This window comes from Grampus griseus (genome assembly GCF_964374135.1).
Source record: "Grampus griseus genome assembly, chromosome: 1".
Classification (NCBI taxonomy): Eukaryota; Metazoa; Chordata; class Mammalia; order Artiodactyla; family Delphinidae; genus Grampus; species Grampus griseus.
The window spans coordinates 50,250,910-50,274,423 of NC_139017.1; the positions used below are offsets into that span (position 1 = coordinate 50,250,910).

General features: G+C 44.1%; 1 protein-coding gene across 4 annotated transcripts in view; it reads left to right on the forward strand.

The window, feature by feature from the left end:
* The first annotated feature begins 14,235 nt into the window (after positions 1 to 14,235).
* The window catches only part of MPZL1 (myelin protein zero like 1), a 62,226-nt gene continuing 52,947 nt past the window's right edge, over positions 14,236 to 23,514 (forward strand). For 3 of the 4 annotated variants that reach the window (XR_014296726.1, XR_014296727.1, XR_014296728.1), the window contains exon 1: positions 14,247 to 14,459. Coding sequence is in view for 1 of the 4 variants with exons in the window: in XM_082654184.1 (XP_082510310.1) it covers positions 14,369 to 14,459 (91 nt within the window). In the remaining 3 variants the exon portion in view is untranslated. Of the gene's footprint in view, positions 14,460 to 23,514 lie in introns of all 4 variants that reach the window. The other variant, XM_082654184.1, reaches the window with a different exon arrangement.

Here is a 23,514-nt window from a genome sequence, read left to right on the forward strand (position 1 = left end):
TCTTTGGGCTGTTTATATATTCGTGCACATATCTGGGCAAGAGTTTTGAGAACGTGAGCATGACTGTGCAATGAAAAGGGGAAATCTGCCACTTCTCTTACTAGAAAAAGGAACGGGACAGATGGGATGTAGATGTAAAAATAAAACTCTATTTTTCTTCTGGAGGGTCCGTACCTTACAGTAGCAGATGAAGAAGGAGCAATAAAAAATAAGAATGTGACACTGAAGGAGCATGTATGACAGTGTCCAAAAATTTCCCCAGTTCCCTATTAGTCACATTATTTGATCTATTTTGTGAGAACACAAAGGCCTCACCGCAGGCGTTGTTATTAGTGATGGGGTTCTTGGCGGGGAATTCGTGAAGCAAAGGCAGGACCTGTTCCCTGTGGGCGCTACAACCTGGATGTTTAATGCTCTCCTTTCTCGAAGTGACCATGATTCAGTGTTGCAACACCATGGTTGAGACTGGGATTTCACACTGTGGATTGAAGAAATCCATTTGTGTCTTAGGTGGCACAGAGTCATCACCAGGCCAGGAAGACTTTCATCAGGATTCCTTAATAGGCTTGAAGGAAAACACTGATTCTTCACAGCTACAAGGCTGAAGAGAAGAATCAGAATCATTCTTCCACTACCTTTGTAATCTAGCTTGAATATTAAACTGTGTCCTTCCTTTCTCCAGAGAGGGAGCAGGAAGAAAACTTGAATGCTTTGAAGGAATATGCCAATATTGAAAAGGGGGCTGCATGTGGAACTGGGTAACCAGATATGACCAGGAAGAAGAGCTCAGGGGCCTCAGAACTCCACTCTCCCCACTGAGGTCACCCTCAACAGGACCCTGTTTGCCAGACCAGTTTTGGCCTGTGACCAGCTGACTAGTCACTCCATAAAATGTCAGATAAGGGAATAAAGGAGTGGACAGACAACCAGTTCATCATCTTCTTTTGATTCGGTACTCTTGGGAATGTAAAACTTTAGTACAGTTGAATGAATGAGGACCTTCAGTTGCTAATGAAAGGAACCCACCTCAAACAGGCTGATACAAAACAGCTATATCTATGAATCTCCCTCTCTCTCTCTCTTTCTCTGTCTGTCCGTCTCTCCCTCTCTCCTTCTGTACACTGAATAATATGTTTTGACAATCCATGGACAGACCTGAATACAATCACTTAAGCAATGTCAGAAATCTTTCTCTGTTATTGGTCTCTGCTTTCCTCTGTGTCGGCCATATTCTCAGGCAGCCTCTTCCCAGCCTGCAAACCCAATGGAAAGAGCTTATTTTTTCCCAGTAACTGTGGGAAAAAATCCTGCAAAGGTTTTCTATAGGCTTGGTGGGGATCCTATATCTATACCTGAGCCAATTATTATGACCAAGGAGATGCAGAGATCAGATTGGCCAGCCCTCTGCCACTCTCCTGCAGTTAGGGGCTAGGTGAGTTAATTCTATTTCATCTGCAAGGACTGTGAATGGAGCAACAAGGTGCCTCAAGGTAAAATCAGAGTGCTGTTACTAAAAGATATGATGCTGGGTGGGAGAAACAACAACAACAATAGAGCTTTGAGCAAAATTCGAGTGCTACTCAGATAAAACGGAATTTGTTTTCATAAGCCACCAAAGAAAAATCGGTCTCATTTTAAATGTAATAATGTATCACGGTGTCCAGAGCCAGCCTGGAGCTCCATGAGGGTCAAGTCTGTCTGTGTAGTTCATTGTGCCAGTGCCTCATGTATTATAGGTGCTCAATAAACATTTGGTAAGTAATGAATGATTAAACTGATTTCAGAGCTGGAATAGGATTATTTTCAACATTTGTCGCTGCCCAAAAACTCCCTCACTGATACCAGATGCCTGAAATGTTAGCAACTGATTCCACTGGCTCTAGTCTTCTTCCCAATCAAAACGTGTATCCTGAGAGAGGTAATATTTTAGGCCTCCTTTGTCATCACATCTTTTTTTTTCTCCCATGGTCTGTTGTCTCCTTGAGGTAAGTTAGAGGAATGATGGGCTGCTTCTTAAGGGGAGGTACTTAAAAGGAGGTCATTATTCTTGGCTGCTTTGTGTGTTCGTTGCTGCACACGGGCTTTCTCTAGTTGCGACGAGCGGGGGCTACTCCTCGTTGTGGTGCGCGGGCTTCTCATTGTGGTGGCTTCTCTTGGTGTGGAGCACGGGCTCTAGGCACACGGGCTTCAGTAATTGTGGCTCTCACGCTCTAGAGCGCAGGCTCAGTAGTTGTGGCGCACGGGCTTAGTTGCTCCGCGGCATGTGGGATCTTCCCGGACCAGGGCTCAAACCCGTGTCGCCTGCATTGGCAAGCGAATTCTTCATCACTGCACCACCAGGGAAGTTCGGTCGTCACATCTTGAGTTGAGTTGGTTCTAGAAAGCCTTCCCAGAAGGGGTTAAAAAGAAGAGCAAAGTATGTGAAACTCTAGGGGCAATTGACACACTTTCCTGACGTCCCCGTCTTGCTTAGGGTAAGTCAGCTTCCCATTTAGCCCAGTGATGTCCTGACCAGAGTGGCTATGGAGGCTGAGAAAACCGTTACTCCAGTTCTGCCCTCAAATTCGAGGAGAGCTGTGGGAGAGGCCCCACTGTGGTCAAATGGGGCAGGAAACTGTGGTTCTTTGATCCTCTGCAGAGGAAGAGGAGGTGAAAGTGTTAAATGCCTCACAGTACAAAGGGAGCCACCCACTTCAAAAACAGGAGCAAAGGGATTTCTTCTCCTCCTCCTCCTGGAAAGTTCTGGGCTCTCCATGGGACCTGCAACGCCTAGGCACAGCCAGGGAGATGCTATGAAGGAAACAGGATGTAAAAGGAAGAGGTTGAAACAGGCTAGGATTCCCCGCTGCACACTCCTGTCAGTAACGACCCTGAGACCCTGACCCTTGATGGTGTAGTTTTAAATGAAAATGTGAAAAAAATGACTTAGGCAAACCTGTAATGCCAGTTATTACATTTATCAACTGCTTCTGTTTTAAATCATGAGTGGACTGAATTGCACTTTAACCAAAATTCAGAAGCAAGATTCTAGAATGATTATATGGTTGGTACTCAAAGGATGGTATTACCAAGAGGCAGATATTCCTTCTGCTCCAAGAAAATAATAGGACCTCAAACACTAGTCGCTACTGTTGGATTGTCTAAGGAACCCATGGGTGCTGGGTGGTGCCAGGCACTCACCATCACGGCCGAACCTGGCCCCTCAGGAGCAACAGTAGCGGCTTCTTGACGACCTCTGGAAGCAGCTGGGATGGGAAAGGGCAAAAGGGCCTGCTCTGCATCCCCTCTAATTCTGTGCCTCTTTTCATTCTACCAAGCAAAAGGAAACACGTAGTTTTAGGAGCCCTGTTTTCTCTGTGATTTAAAAATATTAATTATCTTTATTTTTTCTCATTATAAAAGCAATACACCTTTATTTTTTTTCACCTTTATTTTTAAACATTTGTGGAGAAAAAAAATTTTAAGTAAATAAAAATTATTCATAATCCCACTACTAAGAGATAGCTAGTGTTAATATTTTATGGCTTTTCCTCTAGTTTTTTTAATGCGTGTATTACATGTTTTGTTCTTAATTCGTTGTTGTTCCAAAACTGGGATCTCACTGTATGCAACTGTGTATTCTTCTCTTCTGTAACATACCATCATGAGCACGTCTTCCGAAACAATCACAATTTTGATCATGAAAACTGTACACTTTTGTCTTCTATTCAACCAATAACATCCAGAGTAAGACCAAATGTGTATAAAAGAGGGGTAATAATATACCCTGGTGGAAACGAAGGTGTTGTGGAAAGCAGTTCTTTTCACAGTCTAGATCTTAGATTCCTATCACATTTATGGCCTCATGCACTCTCAAAACAAGTGAAAACATTTGAATGAAAAATGAGGCAACTCCAAATATCATTCCTAATTATTTAGGGATTGCAAAATTCAGAGGGAGGCATGAGATAAGTTTCTGAAAAAGGATCAGTGGAGGGAAAGCACAAAGAAATGTTTGTAGTAAAAACTACCTGAAGCTATTATAGGCTATTGGACTGGAGTCTGGAAAAGGCACAAATGTTCAATCTGATCCCACTTTCTGTGTGGGTCAGGACATGGCTTGCAGTGAACGAAGCAAACCTACCAGCATGACAACGGCGGTGGCCTGCGAGCCAGTTAGCGCTTAACTGCACGGGCAGAAAATAAGACGCAGCACACTGTCCTGAGGCCAGTCCTGTGGGGCAAGTTAGCCAGACGTTTCCTTTGAATGGCAGACCCACACAATTAAATTGTATTCTCACTTCCAAGGGCTGACCATTCCAAGTCAGAGCCAAGTCTGTACCACTTAAGCCCAAACTGTGTCAGAATTCAGTGGCAAGCAAACATTAGTGACAAAATAGACACAAATCCCTCACCATAAGTGTTTGTAAAAGCCATTCACAATTTCAAGGCATCAACCATGACATCATCTTAGAGTTATTCTAATCATCTACTAATGGACCTCTTATTCTCATTTCATCTTCGCCCTCACATGCAGCTGAACCCAAGTCAAAATTGTTATGTTCAATAGTACTTTTAACATACCACCATTCTCAAAGGCTTTAATGCCACCAAATCCCTTAAATCAAATCAAAAGATTTAATCATGGCTTTTAAAGTTCTCTGGAAGCCCCTGGTCCTCTTCTTCCACATCAGTTTTCATCTTACTTGCTAACCGGCTAAGCCCAGCTCATTGGCATGGAATTACATGGAGAGCCACAAAAGCGGTTATCCCAGCTCTGGGAGTAAACCCTAAGGAAATCATGTAATACGTGGGGAAAGTATATACACAAATGGGCCAAACAATATTTATATCAGTGAAATGTTGGACACCAATGATTTATTATACAGTAGAAGAATTATTAAGAAAATTATGCTATCAGAATTCCCTGGCAGTCCAGTGGTTAGGACTCTGTGTTTCCACTGCAGGGGGCACTGGTTTCGATCCCTGGTCTGGGGGAACTAAGATCCTGCAAGACATGTGGTGCGACCAAAAAAAAAAAGAAAAGAAAAGAAAGAAAAAAGAAAAGTATGCTATATGCTATATTGTCTTGATGGAATAGTATAAAATTATTACAAGCAACTTAAAGGGATGGGAAAACAGGCATGGGGAAATCGAATAACAACAAAAACCTTGAGAGTGGCCACTGGCAAAGGTAGGAAAGGTCTCCAGTCTTGCCATCTTTCATGGCACCTTGGTGAGTGAGTGAGATACAGCTCAGGCAGGGCAGAGGGAGCCCTCGAAAAGGCACAGTCTGAAAGGGGAGGGCAAAACCTAGATCACTCAGGACTCCGCCTGAGAACTCCTTCCTCACCCTCCCGGACCCATTCTCAGACTACAAAAGAGTGGATTAAAAGTAAAATCGGGGGCTTTCCTGGTGGCGCAGTGGTTGCGAGTCCGCCTGCTGATTCGGGGGACACGGGTTGGAGGCCCGGTTGCGGAGCAACTAAGCCCGTGAGCCACAACTATTGCAGCCCACATGCCTAGAGCCTGTGCTCCGCAACAGAGAAGCCACCGCAATGAGAAGCCCACACACCACCATGCGCACAGCAATGAAGACCCAATGCAGCCAAATAAATAAATAAATAAATTTATTTAAAAAGATTTACGTACTATCAAAGCAAATGGAAGGCTTAGAGCGGCCCACCCTACACATGTCCTTCTACTCCAGGGAGCAGCATGGCTCTGGGATCTCTCTACATGGCCAGAATGGGTTATAGAAAGGTTTTCCAGCTTTAACTCTTTGTTTTGAAGTGTTTTCACTTGTATTTCCCCTGTCACACTCCCCAAGGGTGTGAGCTCTGGTCCTGACCTTCTATATGCAGTGGCACCCCCAGAGCCCACTGGCATCAGGAGGAAGGAAGGGATCACGGGATGAGCAGAGAAGCTGGTGCAAATGGAGAGCTTTCAGTCAAAGGGTAAGAGGACAGAAACACCACCTGGACCCTCAGAGAGCAGTCTGACCAGGGTTCGAAGGAAAGTATTCCAGTGACCCCCAAATTCAAGGTACCTTAAGGATGGAAGAGGGCTTCAGAAATGAGAAGCCTCTGCAACCCAACCACCAACTCAAGGGTGTTGGGGAGGGAGAGGGGAGTGCAGGCCAAAAGTAGGCAAGGCTAGCTTAAGAGCCTGCACTCCTGGTCCACTGGGGTTAAGGGCCTTAGGATAGGCTCAAACTATGCGGCACAAGTGGGGGGGGGGTGTGAGTGTTAAGGAGTCCAAGCTGGTACCGCTCACTCCTCCACAGGGCAACAAATCAAGAGAAGAGTTGCTGAGGCAAGGAATAGCAACTTTATTTGGAAACCCAGCAGACTGAAAAGATGGGGGACTAGTGTCCCAAAGAATCATCTTGCCCAGGTTTGGATGATTGTTTCTTTTATAGAACAAAGAGGGGGAAGTGAGGAGGTAAAGTTTTTTGTTTTTTGTTTTAATGGATGACCACAACAAAAGCAACAATGATTGCAATTACCAAACACGAAACACACTCACACTATGTCATAATATTGACATTCAGTCCAGGAATCCTCCACTGTAACAGCTCCTTTACTTTGCAGTGCAAATTGATTTGTATATTTTTTGCCTCTGAGTCCTTGTGGGATTTTTTTTTTTATTCAAACAGAAAGTCACAAAAATTATAATTATCCTCATCAGTTCACTCAGTCCCATGTAATTAATTTTTTTTCCTCTTGATCTTTTGTTAGCACTTTTATGAATTCATCAGTTTTCCATTAGAGTTCTGAAAATGCTTATTCATTCAGTTCAGCAGTATAGTCAGTTAACAGAAACCTGTACCTGTCAGAGTCTTTTCCATGAATTCCTTGACGATGAAACCCTTTTATAGGAACATATTTGCAAAAGCATCAGAGTACACCCAGAACTGTCTGTAAATGACAAAAGACTTAAAAGTGACCACGGTTAAAGATTTGATGAAAGTTCATAATAATGCAATTGACAAGGAAATTTAGTTATTTCTGAGATATACATTTTAAAGTAATAGCTAGAATTATGACTTATAACATTATACCAGAACATATAAGAGGTAACGTTTAAAAAAAGAGAGAGAGAAGTTATTGCAAACATTTCCTGGTTCTGGCCAGACTCTGGAACGGATGTGTTACTTCCTTCTTTCCTGCAGCCATTCACAGGTGGCCCTGGTCAGGATGTTTCCTGTGAGCTTAAACAAATGTGTTTTAGCTTAACTTTCAGGCATGGGAGGCAGGGTTACCAGAGATGGGCCATCATGTGTACTTTAAGCTACAGGCAACAGCCCTTTAGTAATTAACTTGTAACAAAAGCAATAGAATACAAACGTTAAAGTAAAAGATACAGATCCAGTGAGTCAGATTTGTTCTTCCCTATTACAGTAGGGGATGGAGGTGGGGTGGCGCCAGAGCGAAGGTCCTGCCCACTACCACAGCCTTTTCCACTCCTCCAAGCTACCAAGGCACCCAACTCTGCCCCTTTGCTCCCCAGCCCCTTTCACGGCCCTCGCTATTAACCCCACCTTCCACGACCTCGGTAGTTCCTGTGCCTGCGCTACCACTTCCTTGCCGCCGTGTGGCCTGAGTTATCTCACTGCAAAATGAGGATAACAGTAGTAACTAAGGGAAAATTGTTACAAATATGCAGTGAGTTCAGTACATGTAAAACGCCTAAAAAGAGTGCAGGATCTCAAAATGAACGTTCGAAATAAGTTAGCTGTTAATACTCTCTTCTTTGCAAATTCTTCGCTTCATCACTCCCTCCCAGGGATAAGGTGCATCCCTTCCCATCTCTCGCCCGCTCCTCCGCGCTATTTCCCGCCCCGCCCACCCGCGAGCGTCGTCCCGCTGCAGCACAGGGGATTGGGATGGGGACGGGGGTGGGGCACGCGGCACACAGCCAAGTGCTCTGAGGATGGTCTGAGTGAAGAGCGGCGGGAGCTCCCCGCAAGGAGCGAAACTGGCAGCGTGGAGACGCTGGGCGGCGGACACCCGGCGGCGTCCAGTATGTCCGAGGGGCCCTGCCCGCGCCCTCCTAGCTCGGGCTCCCAGCGCCCAGCAGCCACCGCGCTGCAGGGGCCGTCCTGGCTCTGGGGAGGCGGCTTCTCGGATCGAGGGCGGACGGCCGCAGGCCGAGGCGCAGAGCCCGGGCGCTGGGTGATACCACCGGCCCCGCGGGGCAAAGTGCACGTCCCTTCCTGGCGCTCCTTAGGAGGCGAGGAGGGTCTTCGACCAGAGACCTGGGGAGTAAAAGAAGGGTCACCGGCTGGGGTCAGTCAGGCAGTGCGGCCAGAGGCGAGGCAAGGCTGAAGAGAGGCGCTGGGAGCGTTTTTGCGGAGAGCGGCTCGTTGGTCTAGGGGTATGATTCTCGCTTCGGGTGCGAGAGGTCCCGGGTTCAAATCCCGGACGAGCCCGAACCTTTTCTGTCTACGCCTAAAATTTAAAACAGTTTCTTTTTCTCACACGGCTCATTTAGAGGCTGAAATGAAACTAGTCCGGTCCCTTGAGCTCGAATCTTCATCGTCTTCGCTTTAGGAAGTAAAGGATTGGATGAGATCAATTCGTTCAGTATGTGGTCTTTGTACGTCTGAGGGCAAGGTATGAAAATGCTTGTACCCTTTAAAACACACGTATTGGAAAAAAGACAAGCCTCGTGCGGACTTCTGGGCACCCCTCGAACACTCCAAACGTGAGCAGGGGGCGCCGTGGATTAGCGGCACCAGGGTGATGGGGCGCGCTGTCCTCCTCCAGCGGTCGCTGTGCGTGCGGACATGCGCGGGCCTGGGCAAGTTTAAACCGCACCTGTAGGCAATCGAGATTGGAACTCAGTCCCTAACACAAGCGCTCGACTCCGAAACTGGCGGGAATGGGGACAAGCATTTTCAAAGTATTACATGGTTAGCAAACTTTCTACGTTTTCATGTTACGTCTTTTAATGGTATTTGAACGTAAAGTGTGCTCTAAGTTCAAAAAGTCTCAACTTTGTATTTTCCACCAACGTGTATTTATTACATTTATGGATCTATTCTAAAATTAATTTCTTTAGAAATTATTAATTCCTGAAGAAGGAAAAAGGCGGGCTCGTCCGGGATTTGAACCCGGGACCTCTCGCACCCTAAGCGAGAATCATACCCCTAGACCAACGAGCCGTCGTGTCTCACTGCTTTCCGTCATTATAAAAGAAGGAGGAACTACTTAGTCCCGCGCCCCCAAGTGGTTATCCGTGTAATATGTTTATATCCTTCAGCTGTTTCGCGTTCTTGTGTTTTCGATTTTCTTTCTTTTCTCTCTTGGTCTTTGAAAATCAATGACAGAGAAGAAAACAACGGTGTCACTACCAGTGGCATATTTACAATTCCATTTATATTTATGGCTGATAAGTTGCAGTGAGTGTGTGGCAATATCCCTGTGGCAGGCGGATTCCAGATTCTCTCCCTTGCTGCGTTCAGGATGTTGCTCTTTCCAATAGTAGTAAAATTGTCCGTTTCTCGCCTACACCTTTCATCCTAGTGTTCAAAGCACCACCTTTCCAGCCTTGCAAATTACCATCACTGTGTTTTTACTCAAACTGTTTTCTTCAGCTGGAAAATCTGTCTCTCTCTCTTTTCCATAAATCCCAAACTCTGACCTTCTCAGAAAAAGATCCTTTAACATATTAAAACCAATTTTATGTGGTATATAATTGGGTTGCAGTCTTGTCTCCTCTAATCATTATTTATTAGAGGACAAGACATCAACACGAACAGCAACACTGAATTCGACTGTATAATTGACAACCAATTGTTATATAATTGGTGCCCAATATCTTTAACGCATGGCTTCTTTACTATATTTTGAATTATTAAATACTCAGTACTGAGGCTTATGCTGGCAAAACTGGTGCTCAGTGAATAATTTCTGAATGACCACCATTTGTTCCAAATCCCTTAAAAATACAAATTTTGGTATTTGGACAACCACTAATTGTGAATTGCAACTTTAGCAAATAACTAACCAGATAGGAAACTACAAGTAGACAGGGTGACTATCCTGAACAGGCCTATTTGTTTATTTTATGTCATATAACATTCATTCTCCAGTTTATTCATTCATTTGATTGCTCATTCGTTCAACAAACATTTAGAAGCGCTATGGGCCAGACTCTGAGTTGTCAACTTTCTTCTTATGGTTTGATACGAGTAAATTGCAGTTCTGGAGCTCCAACGTTCAGTCCCCACCTTTTGTTTTATTGGAAACTGCCCTAACTTGAGTCTTCAGTCCTCCTTAGGGCCCAAGGCAAGGAGAATAAGAATACCTTTTAAGATGTTCGTTAGATGCCAGCAGAGTTTATTCATCAGAACCTAACTGGAAAAAAAATGTGCCCTGGACACTTAAGAAATTTCTATTTCTCCCAAGAATGAGGAAACTACAAAATATAACTCGTTAGGTAAAATAACGTAACCACTTCAGTTTTCTGGAAACCTCCAACTCTACAGTTACCAAGAGGTCTGTCGCTATGCTCATCTTTCCTACTTGAATTTACTACAGTTATTATCATTTTAGGGCTTTTTTTTTCTTACTCCTACTTCTCTCTAGTGATTGAAAGGGTTTGTCTTTTATGCTGCAGGTGCCACTAGAGTATCATATTTGCCCCCCCAACCGTGATACAGGAAGACTGACGGTAACGAAACTCAGGATATCAATTGCCCAACTCACAGTGAGAAATGTCTCTATCCTGGTGAGAGGAATGCCTGTGCTCTCTCTCCAGTGTACATTCTCCCCTCATAGGTGAGGCAGTAGTAGTACATAGGTGGCAGCAAGGCACAGGGAGACAGAGGAGCTTGAAGAACATTTTATTCCAGCCACAGTAAATGAAGAAGCCTGGTGACATATCCTTCTATACAATGAACCCTAAAGACCCCATTACCCATGTTCCCCCAGCTTGGTGCCCAGGGACACTCGAATTTTCAGATTTTCAAAAAGTTCCTAGAAAAATGCAACCCCTTTCCTGGATTGAGACATTCTCTCTGTAGAAATGTTAATGAAACTGGTTTAGCACCAGGTAAATCTTTCTCGGTGTGGCCTGGGATTCACCTTTGACTCTATCTCATATTCATCAAATCTCAGTTATCCTGGAATGGCTTGCTATCACCACCCACAGATCACAGCATTCCATTTTCTTCTGGCAACAGATCTTAAAAAACAAGGAAGGAGAGAATGCCAGTGAGAGTACAGCGGGTGGAAGAGAATTCTACTACAATCACAGAGATGTCGGAAATTTTGGTGCCTGACACCCTCTTCCTACTTCTCCCATTAATTCCAGGTCTAGAAAGTTCTGTCCATATATATTTGCCATCACTAGTTGCTCCTGGGTGCCCCCTATCTGATCTCTATTAAGAGAAGACTTAACACCCTGAGATGTTCCCAAGGCAAAACCCCTCCTTATTAGTGCATTTATTGTGCAGTGCGTGGAGCGGGAAGTCTTTGAGGCCAATGGATCTGCACATAGGTAACTATTATCAGACAAGACTCTGCACATGATTTTCCTTCTTACTGACTCTGTGACGAAGATTCTCCCCAAGGAGCCCATTCTTTTTAGAGGCAAGGCAGCCCATTAAAAATGACTTTTCTCACCTGATGGAAAGTCTTCGGTTGATTCTGACTGTATGCCTAGACTGATTGAGCTGGAAAGAGGAGTTTCCAGGAGGAAGAAGGAGGTATCTGAAGAGGAGGTTTGTTGAGTGAGAACTTCAGGCTCACAATAGTGATTGAAATCCAAAGCTTTTGTTTGTTTGTTTGTTTTCCATTTACTATCTCTACAGAAGAATCAGAAACTACAATACAAGGCCTATGGCTAAAACAACCTCACATGATTTTGTTTTTCTTTGTAACTTCTCTAGATTAGTTCAATAAACATTCATTCTTCTATTCAGTCAACAAATATTTATTAAGTATCTACTGATGGTCTGATATTGTTTATTGTGGAAACACTTTGCTGCCCCAGCAGGCTCCAGTTTCACGGTAGCCCTTCTGTTGCTTCCTTGGGCTCCACACCTAGATATCTAACTGCCTTCTGATTGACTGTCTGGGTGTTCTCAGCTCTTTCAGCTGTGTTCAAGGCCCAGCTCATTAGCTTTCCTCACAGACCAGGTTTTCTTCCTGGGTTTTTAGTCTTAGTTAACTGGTAGCATCATTCACCACTCTGGCTAGAAATTGGAGGTCACATCTGTCTTTGATTAGACTTCCCATCTAATTTATACCCAGTCCTGTCATTCCTTTTGTGAAATGTTTCCGCAGTCCTCATCTTCCTCTCCACCATCACTGCCAACACCTTATCTCATGCTCTCTTCACTCTTGCCTTGTCTGTTGCAGGAGTCACCCTTTTAAAACACAGATCTGAACTTGTCACTTCCCTCTCATCACTCCCCACTGCCTATACTATAAAGACAACCCCAGGCTCTTCAAAATATTACCACAGCCTCCTTTTCCAGCATTCTCTCTTTCCCCTCTTTCACTCACTCCCCCTGAAGTTCCAAACCACACAGGATTAACCCACTATTCCTTGCACCTGATACTGCTTTCTTTTTTTTTTTTTTTTTTTTTTTTGATACTGCTTTCTTGTTTCTGAGTTTGCTTTTCCTGTTTCTCTCTGGTGAAAATTTATTCAGCCTTTAAAATCCACCTCAAATGCTACATCCTCTGTGCATCTTTTCCAGACACCACACAGGCCAGTGGTTCTCAGAAGAGGGAGGTAGCTGTATTGAGGTACATCACAGTCAGTGGAGAAGCTTTTAACATAACATGTGTCTTTGAGAACCACTGTCCCTGTTGGCCTTACGGTTTCTCCTTTGTTCGACCTTCTCTTCAAGCATTGAAAAAGATTTAGTTCAGTAGTTGCTTGCTACACTGACTGGTAGACTCTGTGCTTCTTGAGAGTAAAGTCTAGGTATTCTACCTCTACAGCACATAGTAATTGCTCACTTAATGCATTTGTATTCTTTCCAACCTATGACATTCCAGAAACACTTCATGAGGATCTTGCTGAGAGAGAAATAGAGTGAAATCGTTCTTTTTCCTTTTAGTTTTCCCTCACTAGTGCTAAAGTAATTATTATGAGTTTGCTGAACTATAAGGGTAAAATAGCTAAAATATCAGGAAAGGTGTTCATAAGGTTGACTTGAGACAAAACCCTGAAATGAGGGGCTGCATTTGGGTGCTCTCACCATGCTCTTCTCCCACTCTCATCCTAATTGTCTAATACTTGTTTCCTTCTCTCACACTATTGGCCTCCCATCTGGATTTTTTCCTTTTTTTCCTTCACCCTCATTTTTCTTGTACTCCTGTCCTTCCGTTTCTCCCTCTTGTGGGCTGTTCTCATAAGGACTCTTCCAAACACTTTCCAGAATTTATTGGGCAACCAGTAAGTGGCAGACACCGTTCTGGGCCAAGGTAGCCAAGTGGAGCCGGCTCAGAACGGCACTTCAGAGTCTGGGTGGGGAATGTGACAATTTTTATTGACAAATCGAGGGATATTTTGTTTACAAAAGCAAAACAAACAAAACCCCATTCATTTGTGCTCCAGGTAGTAGGAAAGAGTTCCCCGTTCCCAACCCTTTTTAAACCAAAACAGGGGTCTCCTAAGAGGAGATTCAGACAAGATGGAGACTTCTTTTTAAGCTAGTAGATTTCTCAATATGCACACATAAATTATCTGATCCAGGCAAAGGACAGGCCTTAGAGACAGGACAAGGGGAGAGATGTGTTCTATCTGAACGACTGAATCAGAAGTCTCTCCCCATCGTAGCCCTCGTTTTTTGTTTTTTGTTTGTTTGTTTTTTTAATTTTGTAAACGAACTGCTTCTTTTCCTTTAGGTAAGGCTCAGAGAAACCGGGAAAAGCTGAAACAGGCGAAGACAGACAATGCATAGATCTGGAGGACTGGACCCTTAAAGAGGCAGAGGAGACGCTGGCAGGGGGGGCGGGCGGGCCAGGACAGACCAGCGGACAGCCACGCAGGCAGGCAGGCAGGCAGAGGGCTTGGCGGCGGTCGCCTCGGACAGCCGGGGACCTCCAGCGCCGGCATAAGGAGCCTGGGTGGGACCGAAAAGGCGGGGCCCCGCCTGCAGAGAGGGAGTGATGGACACTCGGTGCCTTCCAATCGAGTCCTTCAAAGTGCGCGGAGCAGGCCAATGAGCGGACAGCTGGGGCCGGCGCGAGGCCGAGGTCTGGGCGGAGGGCTGGCTGGCAGCGGCTGGGGCCGCGAGCGGGGATTGCGGCGTGGAGGTGCTAGCAGACGCGGGCGGCGGCGAGTCCGGAGCCCCCGGGCCGGAGCCGAGCTAACCGCAGTGGGGACCGGGGCCCAGAGCCGCGGCGACTGCGGCCGGAGGACGATGGCAGCGCCCGCCGGGGCCGGGGCACTGATTGCATCCCCAGACCGCAGGCGCTGGCTGTGGTCGGTGTTTGCGGTGGCGCTCGGGCTCTGTGAGTGAAGCCGGGATGGCGGGGGCGGCGGGGCCAGGTGGCGGGCCCTGCGCGCGCGGGGCGCCGAGGTGGGGAGGGGGCGCGGCCTGCACGCCCTGGGGCCCGGGGAACGGAGCCGGCGGACCCCGCGACGGGCTGAAGGGGCGCGGAGCCTCTTTCTTCTTCCTGGATCCCTACGTGTGGAGGAGGCGGGGAGAACTCCCTACCTTGCTCATTCCTGGGGGGCTGTCTGGGGAGCGGGCCCGGCGGGAGGCCGCATTGCGCCCTCGTTGAGTCGCCCACCGTCTCCGCCTGGCGACTCTGGGTCGCCCAGGCCCGCTTGGGATTCCGGTTCAGGAACCCGGGCTTCTGGCGTTCTCCACCTTTGGGAGGTGGCGGAAGGTTGCAGGGTTTTCATTTGTAGGGCCTTTGTTGATTGTTTCCCTTTTAAGCGACTGTTTTGTTTTACCTTGTTAGTTCCATTTCCAGTGCTCTCCAGCGCATTTTTTAAGCCTCTGAGATAGAAGGGTCCCGGAGTCTCATTTGTCTCATCTCTGTCGTCTGCAGAGCACCAGGAAGAAATTTACATTACTTCTGTGTTAGGATGCAAAGAGCTGGGAATACCACTGGAGTGACCTGGCTTAAAAGAGTTTGGTCCAATCCATAATAATTACAGTCCTAGTCACCGTAGTTTGACAAGACATAGGACATTAAAAGGTTCATTTTTCTTAAAAAAAAAAAACACGTTTTTTTCCTTGCCAGATTTCATGAGTGAGACATAAAGTAAACCTCAGGCTGGATTTATTGAATTGGATGAGTTGTTTTACGGACATCTGCAGTGGTGTCTACCACAGGACTTTTTTTGTGTGTGTTGTTCAAAGCAGAGTACTTGTTGCTGTCTCAGAATGTGGTTAAGTAATGGTTATAAAGAGAGCCAACTCCTAAAACACCACGGAGCCTTGTTCATTTCTTTTGTTTTGCGAAATGTCAGTTGCATGACAATATCTGAACATGAGTATACTCAGTAATTACTTTCATGGAAAAGTTCTTAATGTAATCTTTGGAGCCAGGAAAAATACCATTTAATGAATGATTCCAGGAGCTGTAAAGTATAAACGTAAAAGTCCCCCCCACCCTCTGGAGGTTGATAGATGAAGATATACTTTGTATATATAAGACAATCCATTCTGTATAAATGTCTCTCCTGAGGGGGAAAAAAAGGGTTAAAAAGCATGGGGGGTTTGTGGTGGTGGTGATGGTGGTAATATTCATGTTTTAAGTGAAGAAGTAGGAAATAGCTTAAAACTAAGGTGTATCAGAAATCTTGTGTGTTCAGACAGAATTATTATGCATAGGAGGCAGACACCCGTCTTTATTGAGGACAAGAGCAGTCAGAGTAATCTTAATTAAACTCAAGGTATTAAAAAGTAGCAGAACTGAAAAACTGAATATTTATGGATACTAATACAAAAAGATCATCAGAATTACATCTATATACACCTTGGACATATATAGCTCTTCCGTAATGAAGGATGAATGCTGATACGTGAAAGTCAGCAGCTGATGTTATTGGTTAATTTTAGAAAACTATCGAATGTTTCTTCTTTCAAGCTACCTTTTCTTATCATGAATAACTGTACATAGCAGTTCATGTTTGACAGAAAGTCTTCTCAAGTTTGATCTACATACAGTTGTTCAGCAAACATTTACTAAGCATTTTTTAAGTATTAAGCACAAAAAGTATTTTAGGAAGGACAGTCCCTGGCCTCACATAATTTATCGTTCAGTGGGAGAAACAAAGTGTGATAAACAATATGAGAAGTCTTTCATTAATGGTTTGCTGTGAGAGCACTAAGGAGAGTCATCATCTCAGACCGAAGTTCAGGCTGCTAGAGAAAGGGTTGCTTAAGCTAAGTAGGTGTTGGGAGAAAACAGTATAGGCAGAGTCATGAATGAACCTGTTGGTAGGTCAGTGCCGTGAGAAGTTGGATCGTGTATAGGAGAGAGATGGTGGGAATTGAGGCAGGAGAGCCAGCCAGAGGCACTAACTCCTAAAGGACCTTGTTTGCCATTCATAAGGCTGAATTTTATCCTAAGGGCTGTGGGGAGCCTGTGAAGGATTTCTGTGTTTATCGAGATGTGAAGTGTGAGATAGAATGGTGTGAGGCTGAAGAAACCAGAGGGTTATTGTAACAATCCAGAGGAGGAGGATTGAAGACCCAAATTAAAGCAGTGGGTTATGAAGAGAGGTCATATCCGTGAGCTTGTTAGAAAGTGAATTTGGTGGGGCTTGGAAATCAATTTGATGTGGACTTGAAAGAGAGGAGTGTAAGATGACCCTAAGGTTTTGAGCTTGGAAAGCTGGGCATAGTTTTGGAAAGTAGGGCTTTTCACAGATGAAGATCATGGATGAGGGGAAAGGAGTGTTGGAAGAAGAGGATGGTGAAGTTACTTTTGGATATGTTGAGTTTAAGATGCTGCTGATATATCTCAGTAGAAATGGGACATTTGGGTAGATAGTTTTAGAGGTGAGGAGAAAGTTCTGGTAGGAAATAGAGAGCTGGGAGGCTTTATGTGGGTCGTAGTTAAAGCTATGGATTGCTTGGATGAGGTCAGCAAGGAAGAGTGTATTGAAAGAAATAGCAGAAGGCCAAGGACAGGGTCTTGGGGTATACAGAGCCTGACAAGGACGCTCGTTGAGTAAATGAAGAACTCGAAGAGTGTGGTGTCTTGGAAACTGAGAGAGAGTGAAGTTTTAAGGAAGAAGTTTTAACTGTGTCAGATGAAGAGAGAGTGAATACTTCAAGGATTCACTGAATGTGGCAACTGGAATGTCTTTGGTAACCCTTAGGTAGGAATGAACACACAGTATATGAAGAATAAATCTCAGTAATTTGCATCACCCATTTCAGTAAATGGCGCTACCATCCATCTAACTGCTCAACCCAGAAACCTAGGATCTGCCCTTGATAATGCCCCATCCTTCACTCCCCACATCCAGTCAGTTCTCCCATCTCCAAAATACTTCTAGGAATCAACCACTTCTTTTTTTTTTTTTTCTCTCACCCACTTTTTTTCTATCTGTGGTCCACTCCTAGCATTTTAGTCGAAATCACTGTCATTTCTTGCCTGTGATACTGTGATAGCCCCCCAGCTGGTCTCCCCATTTTCTCCTCTTGCCTCTTTTTAGTCCATTCTTCACAGAACTGCAAGAATGACTTTATAAAACTGCAAATCAGATCATGTTGCTTTCTCGTTTAAAATTCTTAATGGCTTCCCGTTGCACTCTGAATGACATCCCAACTTCTCCCCATGGCCTATAGTTGTCTATGTGATCTGGTTTCTGCCCGCCTCTCTGACTTCAACTTGTGCCCCTTGCTCACTATATTCAAGCCATGCTGCCATCTTTCTGCTCTTAGACACTCATTCCCACCCCAGGTCCTTTGCACTTGCTTTTCCTGCTGCCTGGTGTGCTCTTTCCCCAAAACTGCCCAGAGCTGTGTCCTTTTCATCAGTGAGGGCTTAGCTTAAATGTCACTTCCTCAGAGAGGCCTTCTCCAACCACCCTATCCAGTGGGGTCCCCTGTTATTTCTTGGCCCTTTATGTCCTTATTGTAATTCCTCACTGTTTGGTGGTTCTTCTCTTTTCTCCTCCACTAGAATCCAGGACAGAGATAGTGTTGGTCCTGTTTATAGAAGTATCCCTAGTGCTTAGCGTAGTGGATATGATAGATACTAATAAATATTTATTAAATGGCAAGGAGGCGTAGGCGTGTCTTGATAACAGTTTGTTAGTAGTTTGCCACACGTAGTTAGGATTTAGCCTGGCACATAGTAGGTATTTTTAGCCTGGCACATAGTAGGTATCCAAGAAATGTTTGTTGAAAGAAGGAATATTTTTTCCAAGTGTGATTTTTATACATTATCTGATAATTATCACTCTTTGAGTACTATTTCATATTTCTTCAGAAATGTATGGAATGAATTAACATTCTTCAACCACTTTAAGCACTATAGTTTTGGAATTACTACTTATTATATACCAAAATTGTTTTATCACGTTTGTTATAGTATCTGAGTGTTTTATCAATAAAACTTTTATATTTTTTGAGGCTTGTTGACCAAGGTAGACTTCAAGTACTACCCCTGTAGTTGAAAGGCCACTAATCTAATTACCACTTCCCACAGCCTTTTACTCCTTATTTACTAGTTGAGATAATAAAACAAAAACTTAGTTTGTTTTTTTTTTTTTAAATATTCTACCATTCATTTTTACCCTAACTCCAGGGTATTCACTAGGCTCAGAAGCTGCCCAAAAAAGAAATAAAGACACTATTAAGTGAAAGAGAGATATATGTGAAAAGTATATAAAATGCAAATTTGCGTTTTCACAAAGTCTTTATTCACTTATTCAACCAAATGAACACCTCCTGGGCGCCAGGCACTGTTTTAGGTACCGTGGATGCAGCAGGGAGCCTAGATTCTCGTGGGAGGTGACAGACTATTCAAATAAAATAATGAACACCAAAGGACGGTTTAAATTCCTGACAGTCACCACATTTAAGATATTCACCTACTGTGAAAGGTTGCAGTAAAAAAAAAAGAAAAGAGGGAGAGGGAATACTATTGGCATTACAAAATAGATGTTTTTTTAACTTACAAAGGATCCATTGTGGGATTTCATTAATGGTTGCTCTTTCCTACTGAGTTTAAAATGTGATTTAATTGGGAAAAACATAAGGCTTCCCTGGCGGCGCAGTGGTTGACAGTCCGCCTGCCCGTGCAGGGGACGCGGGTTCGTGCCCCGGTCCGGGAAGATCCCACATGCTGTGGAACGACTGGGCCTGTGAGCCATGGCTGCTGAGCCTGCGCGTTAGGAGCCTGTGCTCCGCTAACGGGAGAGGCCACAACAGTGAGAGGCCCGCGTACCGCAAAAAAAAACGAAAACCAAAACATAATATACACAGTTTTTCAGAAATATTGCTGCCTCCCCTCCACCTAGTTAATGCTGGTCTACCTGCTAAATATTTCTCACATTCCTTTCTATCGCCACTGAGGCTGATTTAGTGCAGCCACAATCACATTTCTCCTGGATGATTAGAATCTTTTAACTGGAGCCCAGTTGTGTTTTTATTGAATTGTATCTTTAGATGAGAATTTGGATTCTCTGTGTAGGACATGCATCTCACGTGTACCTAAACCTTGCAAAGATTTTAATCTTGCTAAGACCATTGGAGTAATTTTAAAAAAGAGAATAAATGGTTTGCTTTGACATGGAATTCATTATAGGTTAGTTTGGTCTTTAGCCTCCATCAAAGGAAATTTAATTATTAGAAGAACTAAAAGCATTGCCTGAGGTCTCAAGTATCAGATGGCTCTGGGTCTCCATCCCTAAGGCTGGTGAGATATGAAGGCTTCATATATCTTGAGTGATAGTCCTTTCTTCCTTTTCCACTCTTTGCCAAGCGCTTGACATTAGCAATGCCCTAGAGTCTCGACCAAAGTCATTGGAATTTTGGCTGCTAAGAAGGCAGAGGTCAGTTGGCTTTGTGACCATTTGTAGCGCCTGAATTGAGAAATTGCAATTGTCTCCTGGGACCTTTATATCTTTGCCCTTAAACCTCTTTATTTATTTATTATCTTTTTGAACGCATGTGGACTGCTGTAATTTTTTTTTTCACTTATAATTTTCCCTTGGTCCCATTAGGCCTTTATGAAAAGGATAATTTCATTGATAAATTCTTCTTCAGTGATTTATTCTTTTTTTTTTCCCCCTTCCAAACTCAAAGTCTCTTTAGAAATTGTGATCCTTTGTAATACCTTTGATCTACTCTCAGGGCCTGTGGCTTGAATAGTTTTCTAACAACTGTGATGTGTTGTACCCAGTTCTTAGGTTTAACTAATTGGCGTTAGAGAGGCAGTATGTCTTTGTTGAGCCTGAGTTATTTATTATTATAGATAAGATTGCCCCTTAGAATGAAATCCCTGACTTGAGTTTGTTAGTACTGTGCTGTAACTTGTAACCAGCTGAGCAAATGTCAGTGAATTTGCAATGAACATTTTCTATACTGAGACTCTGATATTCTACTTTGGCATCTGGGGAGTTCGTTATGTGCAATTTAAAACCATTTTAAAAATGCTTTTATCAGAATTAAGAAATGTCTTCTTTTCTCTCCAAACGTTAAAGAACCCAGTGTGCAGTTATGTAAGTTTAACGTAATCCTGTGCTTCTTCCAGATAACACTTTAAAAGATGAAGGTGCTATATTGTAGACTAAGCTTCAGTAAGAACTTATATGACCCTGTGCCAGACAGTTTCCTACAGTTACTCACGTCCAGGTCATAATTGCTATTTACCTTCCTCTGAAGGGTGTTGCTAGGAAACATAAGCAAAGGACTCAGCTTCCTAAGAGAAAAATGTGTTAAAATGCAAATATTTGAAATCTCCTAAATGGTAAGAAGGGCAGAGAGAAAATGAGTAGTTAGGGAGAAGTTTTGAATTAATTAACTCACATTTTATCTATCTATCTGTCTAGATATAGATACAGATTTTATATATATATTTATCTATATATATATCTTTTTCTTTTCAGCCAGGTATAACTTAGAAGTTTGGATATAAAACTAGGTTCATGTTATTTCTTTTGTTCTGCCCTCATTTACTGAGTGTGTACCATGTGCCAGGCCTTTGCTAATCAATTTATATCCATTATCTCATCTCCTTACAACTCTGTGTGATAATCATTATTTTTATTAATTTTACAGATGAGGAAACTAAGAATCAGACAGGTTGTGTAACTTGTGCAAAATCACACAGCTAATATATGGTAGAGTTGGGACTCAAAACTCCAAAGCATATATTTGCAACCACTCTGCATTATTATAGAATTTCTTCTTCAAAGTTTCTAACCACTTTTTTGGAGGCTTCCAGGATGTCTTAAATGTTTGCAAAGAGTCTTTTAACTGTCCCAGGGCATCCACCAATGTCCTCGTCTCTGTGGTCATGTTTGTGCTGAGAACCCCATGCCTTGATGCTGCTGGCTCCACCCTAGAGGGATGAAGCTGCGCAGTGAAGCCCTCCTCACTAATGATGCAAAATCGTGCTCTGACTGCTCCTCAGGGATTGTTAAGGGTGTGGTTCTTGTAGTTTCTCACTCTGATACTGCTCCCTCTGGCGAGGACACAGCATGAATCCATTTATCCAAGTGTCTGACACCATGAGGCTCAGCAAGGTTCCTTGCCCTTCATCAGGAGGCACTACATGTTGACAAGCCGCTGAACCTTCCCTCTTCACTTGGGCTGAGTTCTCCCTGGAGGCTGTGCAGATCCTTCTGCAGTTAGACTCCTGGCAGGCTTGCCCTACAGGATGTCCAGACAGGCTCAGGGTGTTCAAACCAGAGGCTTCTCACTGGCCGCCTTTCCCTGGCCCCTCCACCCCATTGGAAGAGGTTCTGTAGCCCTGCTGCCTACCTTGAGCAGAAGTTCCAGCCCTTGTCTCTTAACTAGTAGGGAACTTTCAGTCTTGATCACTTTCAGCTGTTTGGAATTTAATTCCTCCCTCCCCCCCACCCCAGTGACTGCAAGTATAGAAGAACCCCAGTAAGGCTTGCTGAACTTTATACACTAGAGAGATTAGAAAATATTTCAATAATAAGCAGAGGTGATGCTGATTTGTATATGGATTTCAGAACAGAAAATGCTGAGGGGCAATTTCTCATTCTCATTTCAAATTATAGGTCCACATTCTCTTACCAGCAATTCCAAAATCCCAAAAGCTCTGCAACTGAAAGATTTTTCCTAAGTTTGATACAAACTCTTTTTTTTTTAAATTTATTTATTTTTGGCTGCGTTGGGCCTTCGTTGCTGCGCGCAGGCTTTTTCTAGTTGTGGCGAGTGTGCTTAGTTGCTCCGTGGCATGTGGGATCTTCCCGGACCAGGGCTACGAACCCGTGTCCCCTGCATTGGCAGGCGGATTCTTAACCACCGTGTCACCAGGGAAGTCCCAATACAAACTCTTTTGGCTGCAAAATTTGACCTGAACTAATGAGAGACTATTTTCAATCGTGATCCACTTGGTAAGACCAATTATATGTTTCAATACAGAAATACTTATGTGTTTGTTTATGGGATGCTGCCCTATACCCGGTTGGGGCTGTTTATATAATATATAGTGTATGCATTGTATTAATTTTCTGAAATCTGAAAAAGTCTACCTTCTGAAACACATCTAATACATAAAGCTAATGGCTTGCCACTTAATCGCCTTTAATCTCCTTTCTTAGTTTATGCTACCTTGGACTCGGCCTCCTCTTTATTCAAGGGGTTCTAGATCTGTAAACTGGCGCAAGTCTGGGAATTGATGGAGGAGACGTGACTTTTTGTTTTTATGATTCAAGTTAGACTTTTGTTCCCGTGACCTAGAACTTTTCTGCTTATATAGCTCAAGTAGGAATTTAGTTGGCTGCCCGTCTGTATCACTTCCAGGAGCACTGTGATCACCTAACCAGCGTTGTGTGTCCCTGTGAGTCAGACTACTCTGGTTGGCTGCTTTCCCTCTGCTGTTCATTATGGTAACTATACCTGCCTTGCCTTTGACAGCTGAGTGCTGCCACTTCCCCGGACACTCCAGGATCCAGTTCCTTCCATTGCATTTAGGAAGCATCACATCAGTGTTAACAATTCCCTCTGTCAGTTCTGGCTTACAGAGAAGAGTGGTCCCGGGGCTCTTCAAAGATGCTGGGGCTCCTGTCACAAATTTATTTCTCATAGTTACGCTGAAAGGCATGTCTTCTGGACCTTCCCAGGGTGGATGATTGTGTCTTAAATGACAGATCCACTCTAACTTTCCAATCTTCCTGAACTTTCATTAAATCCCTTCCCCTAGGGACTTCCCTGGTGGCGCAGTAGTTGGGAATTCGCCTGCCAGTGCAGGGGACACGGGTTCGAGCCCTGGTCCGGGAAGATCCCTCATGCCATGGAGCAACTAAGCCCGTGCACCACAACTACTGAGCCTGTTTGCCACAACTACTGATGCCACGTGCCACAACTACTGACACCTGCATGCCTAGAGCCCGTGC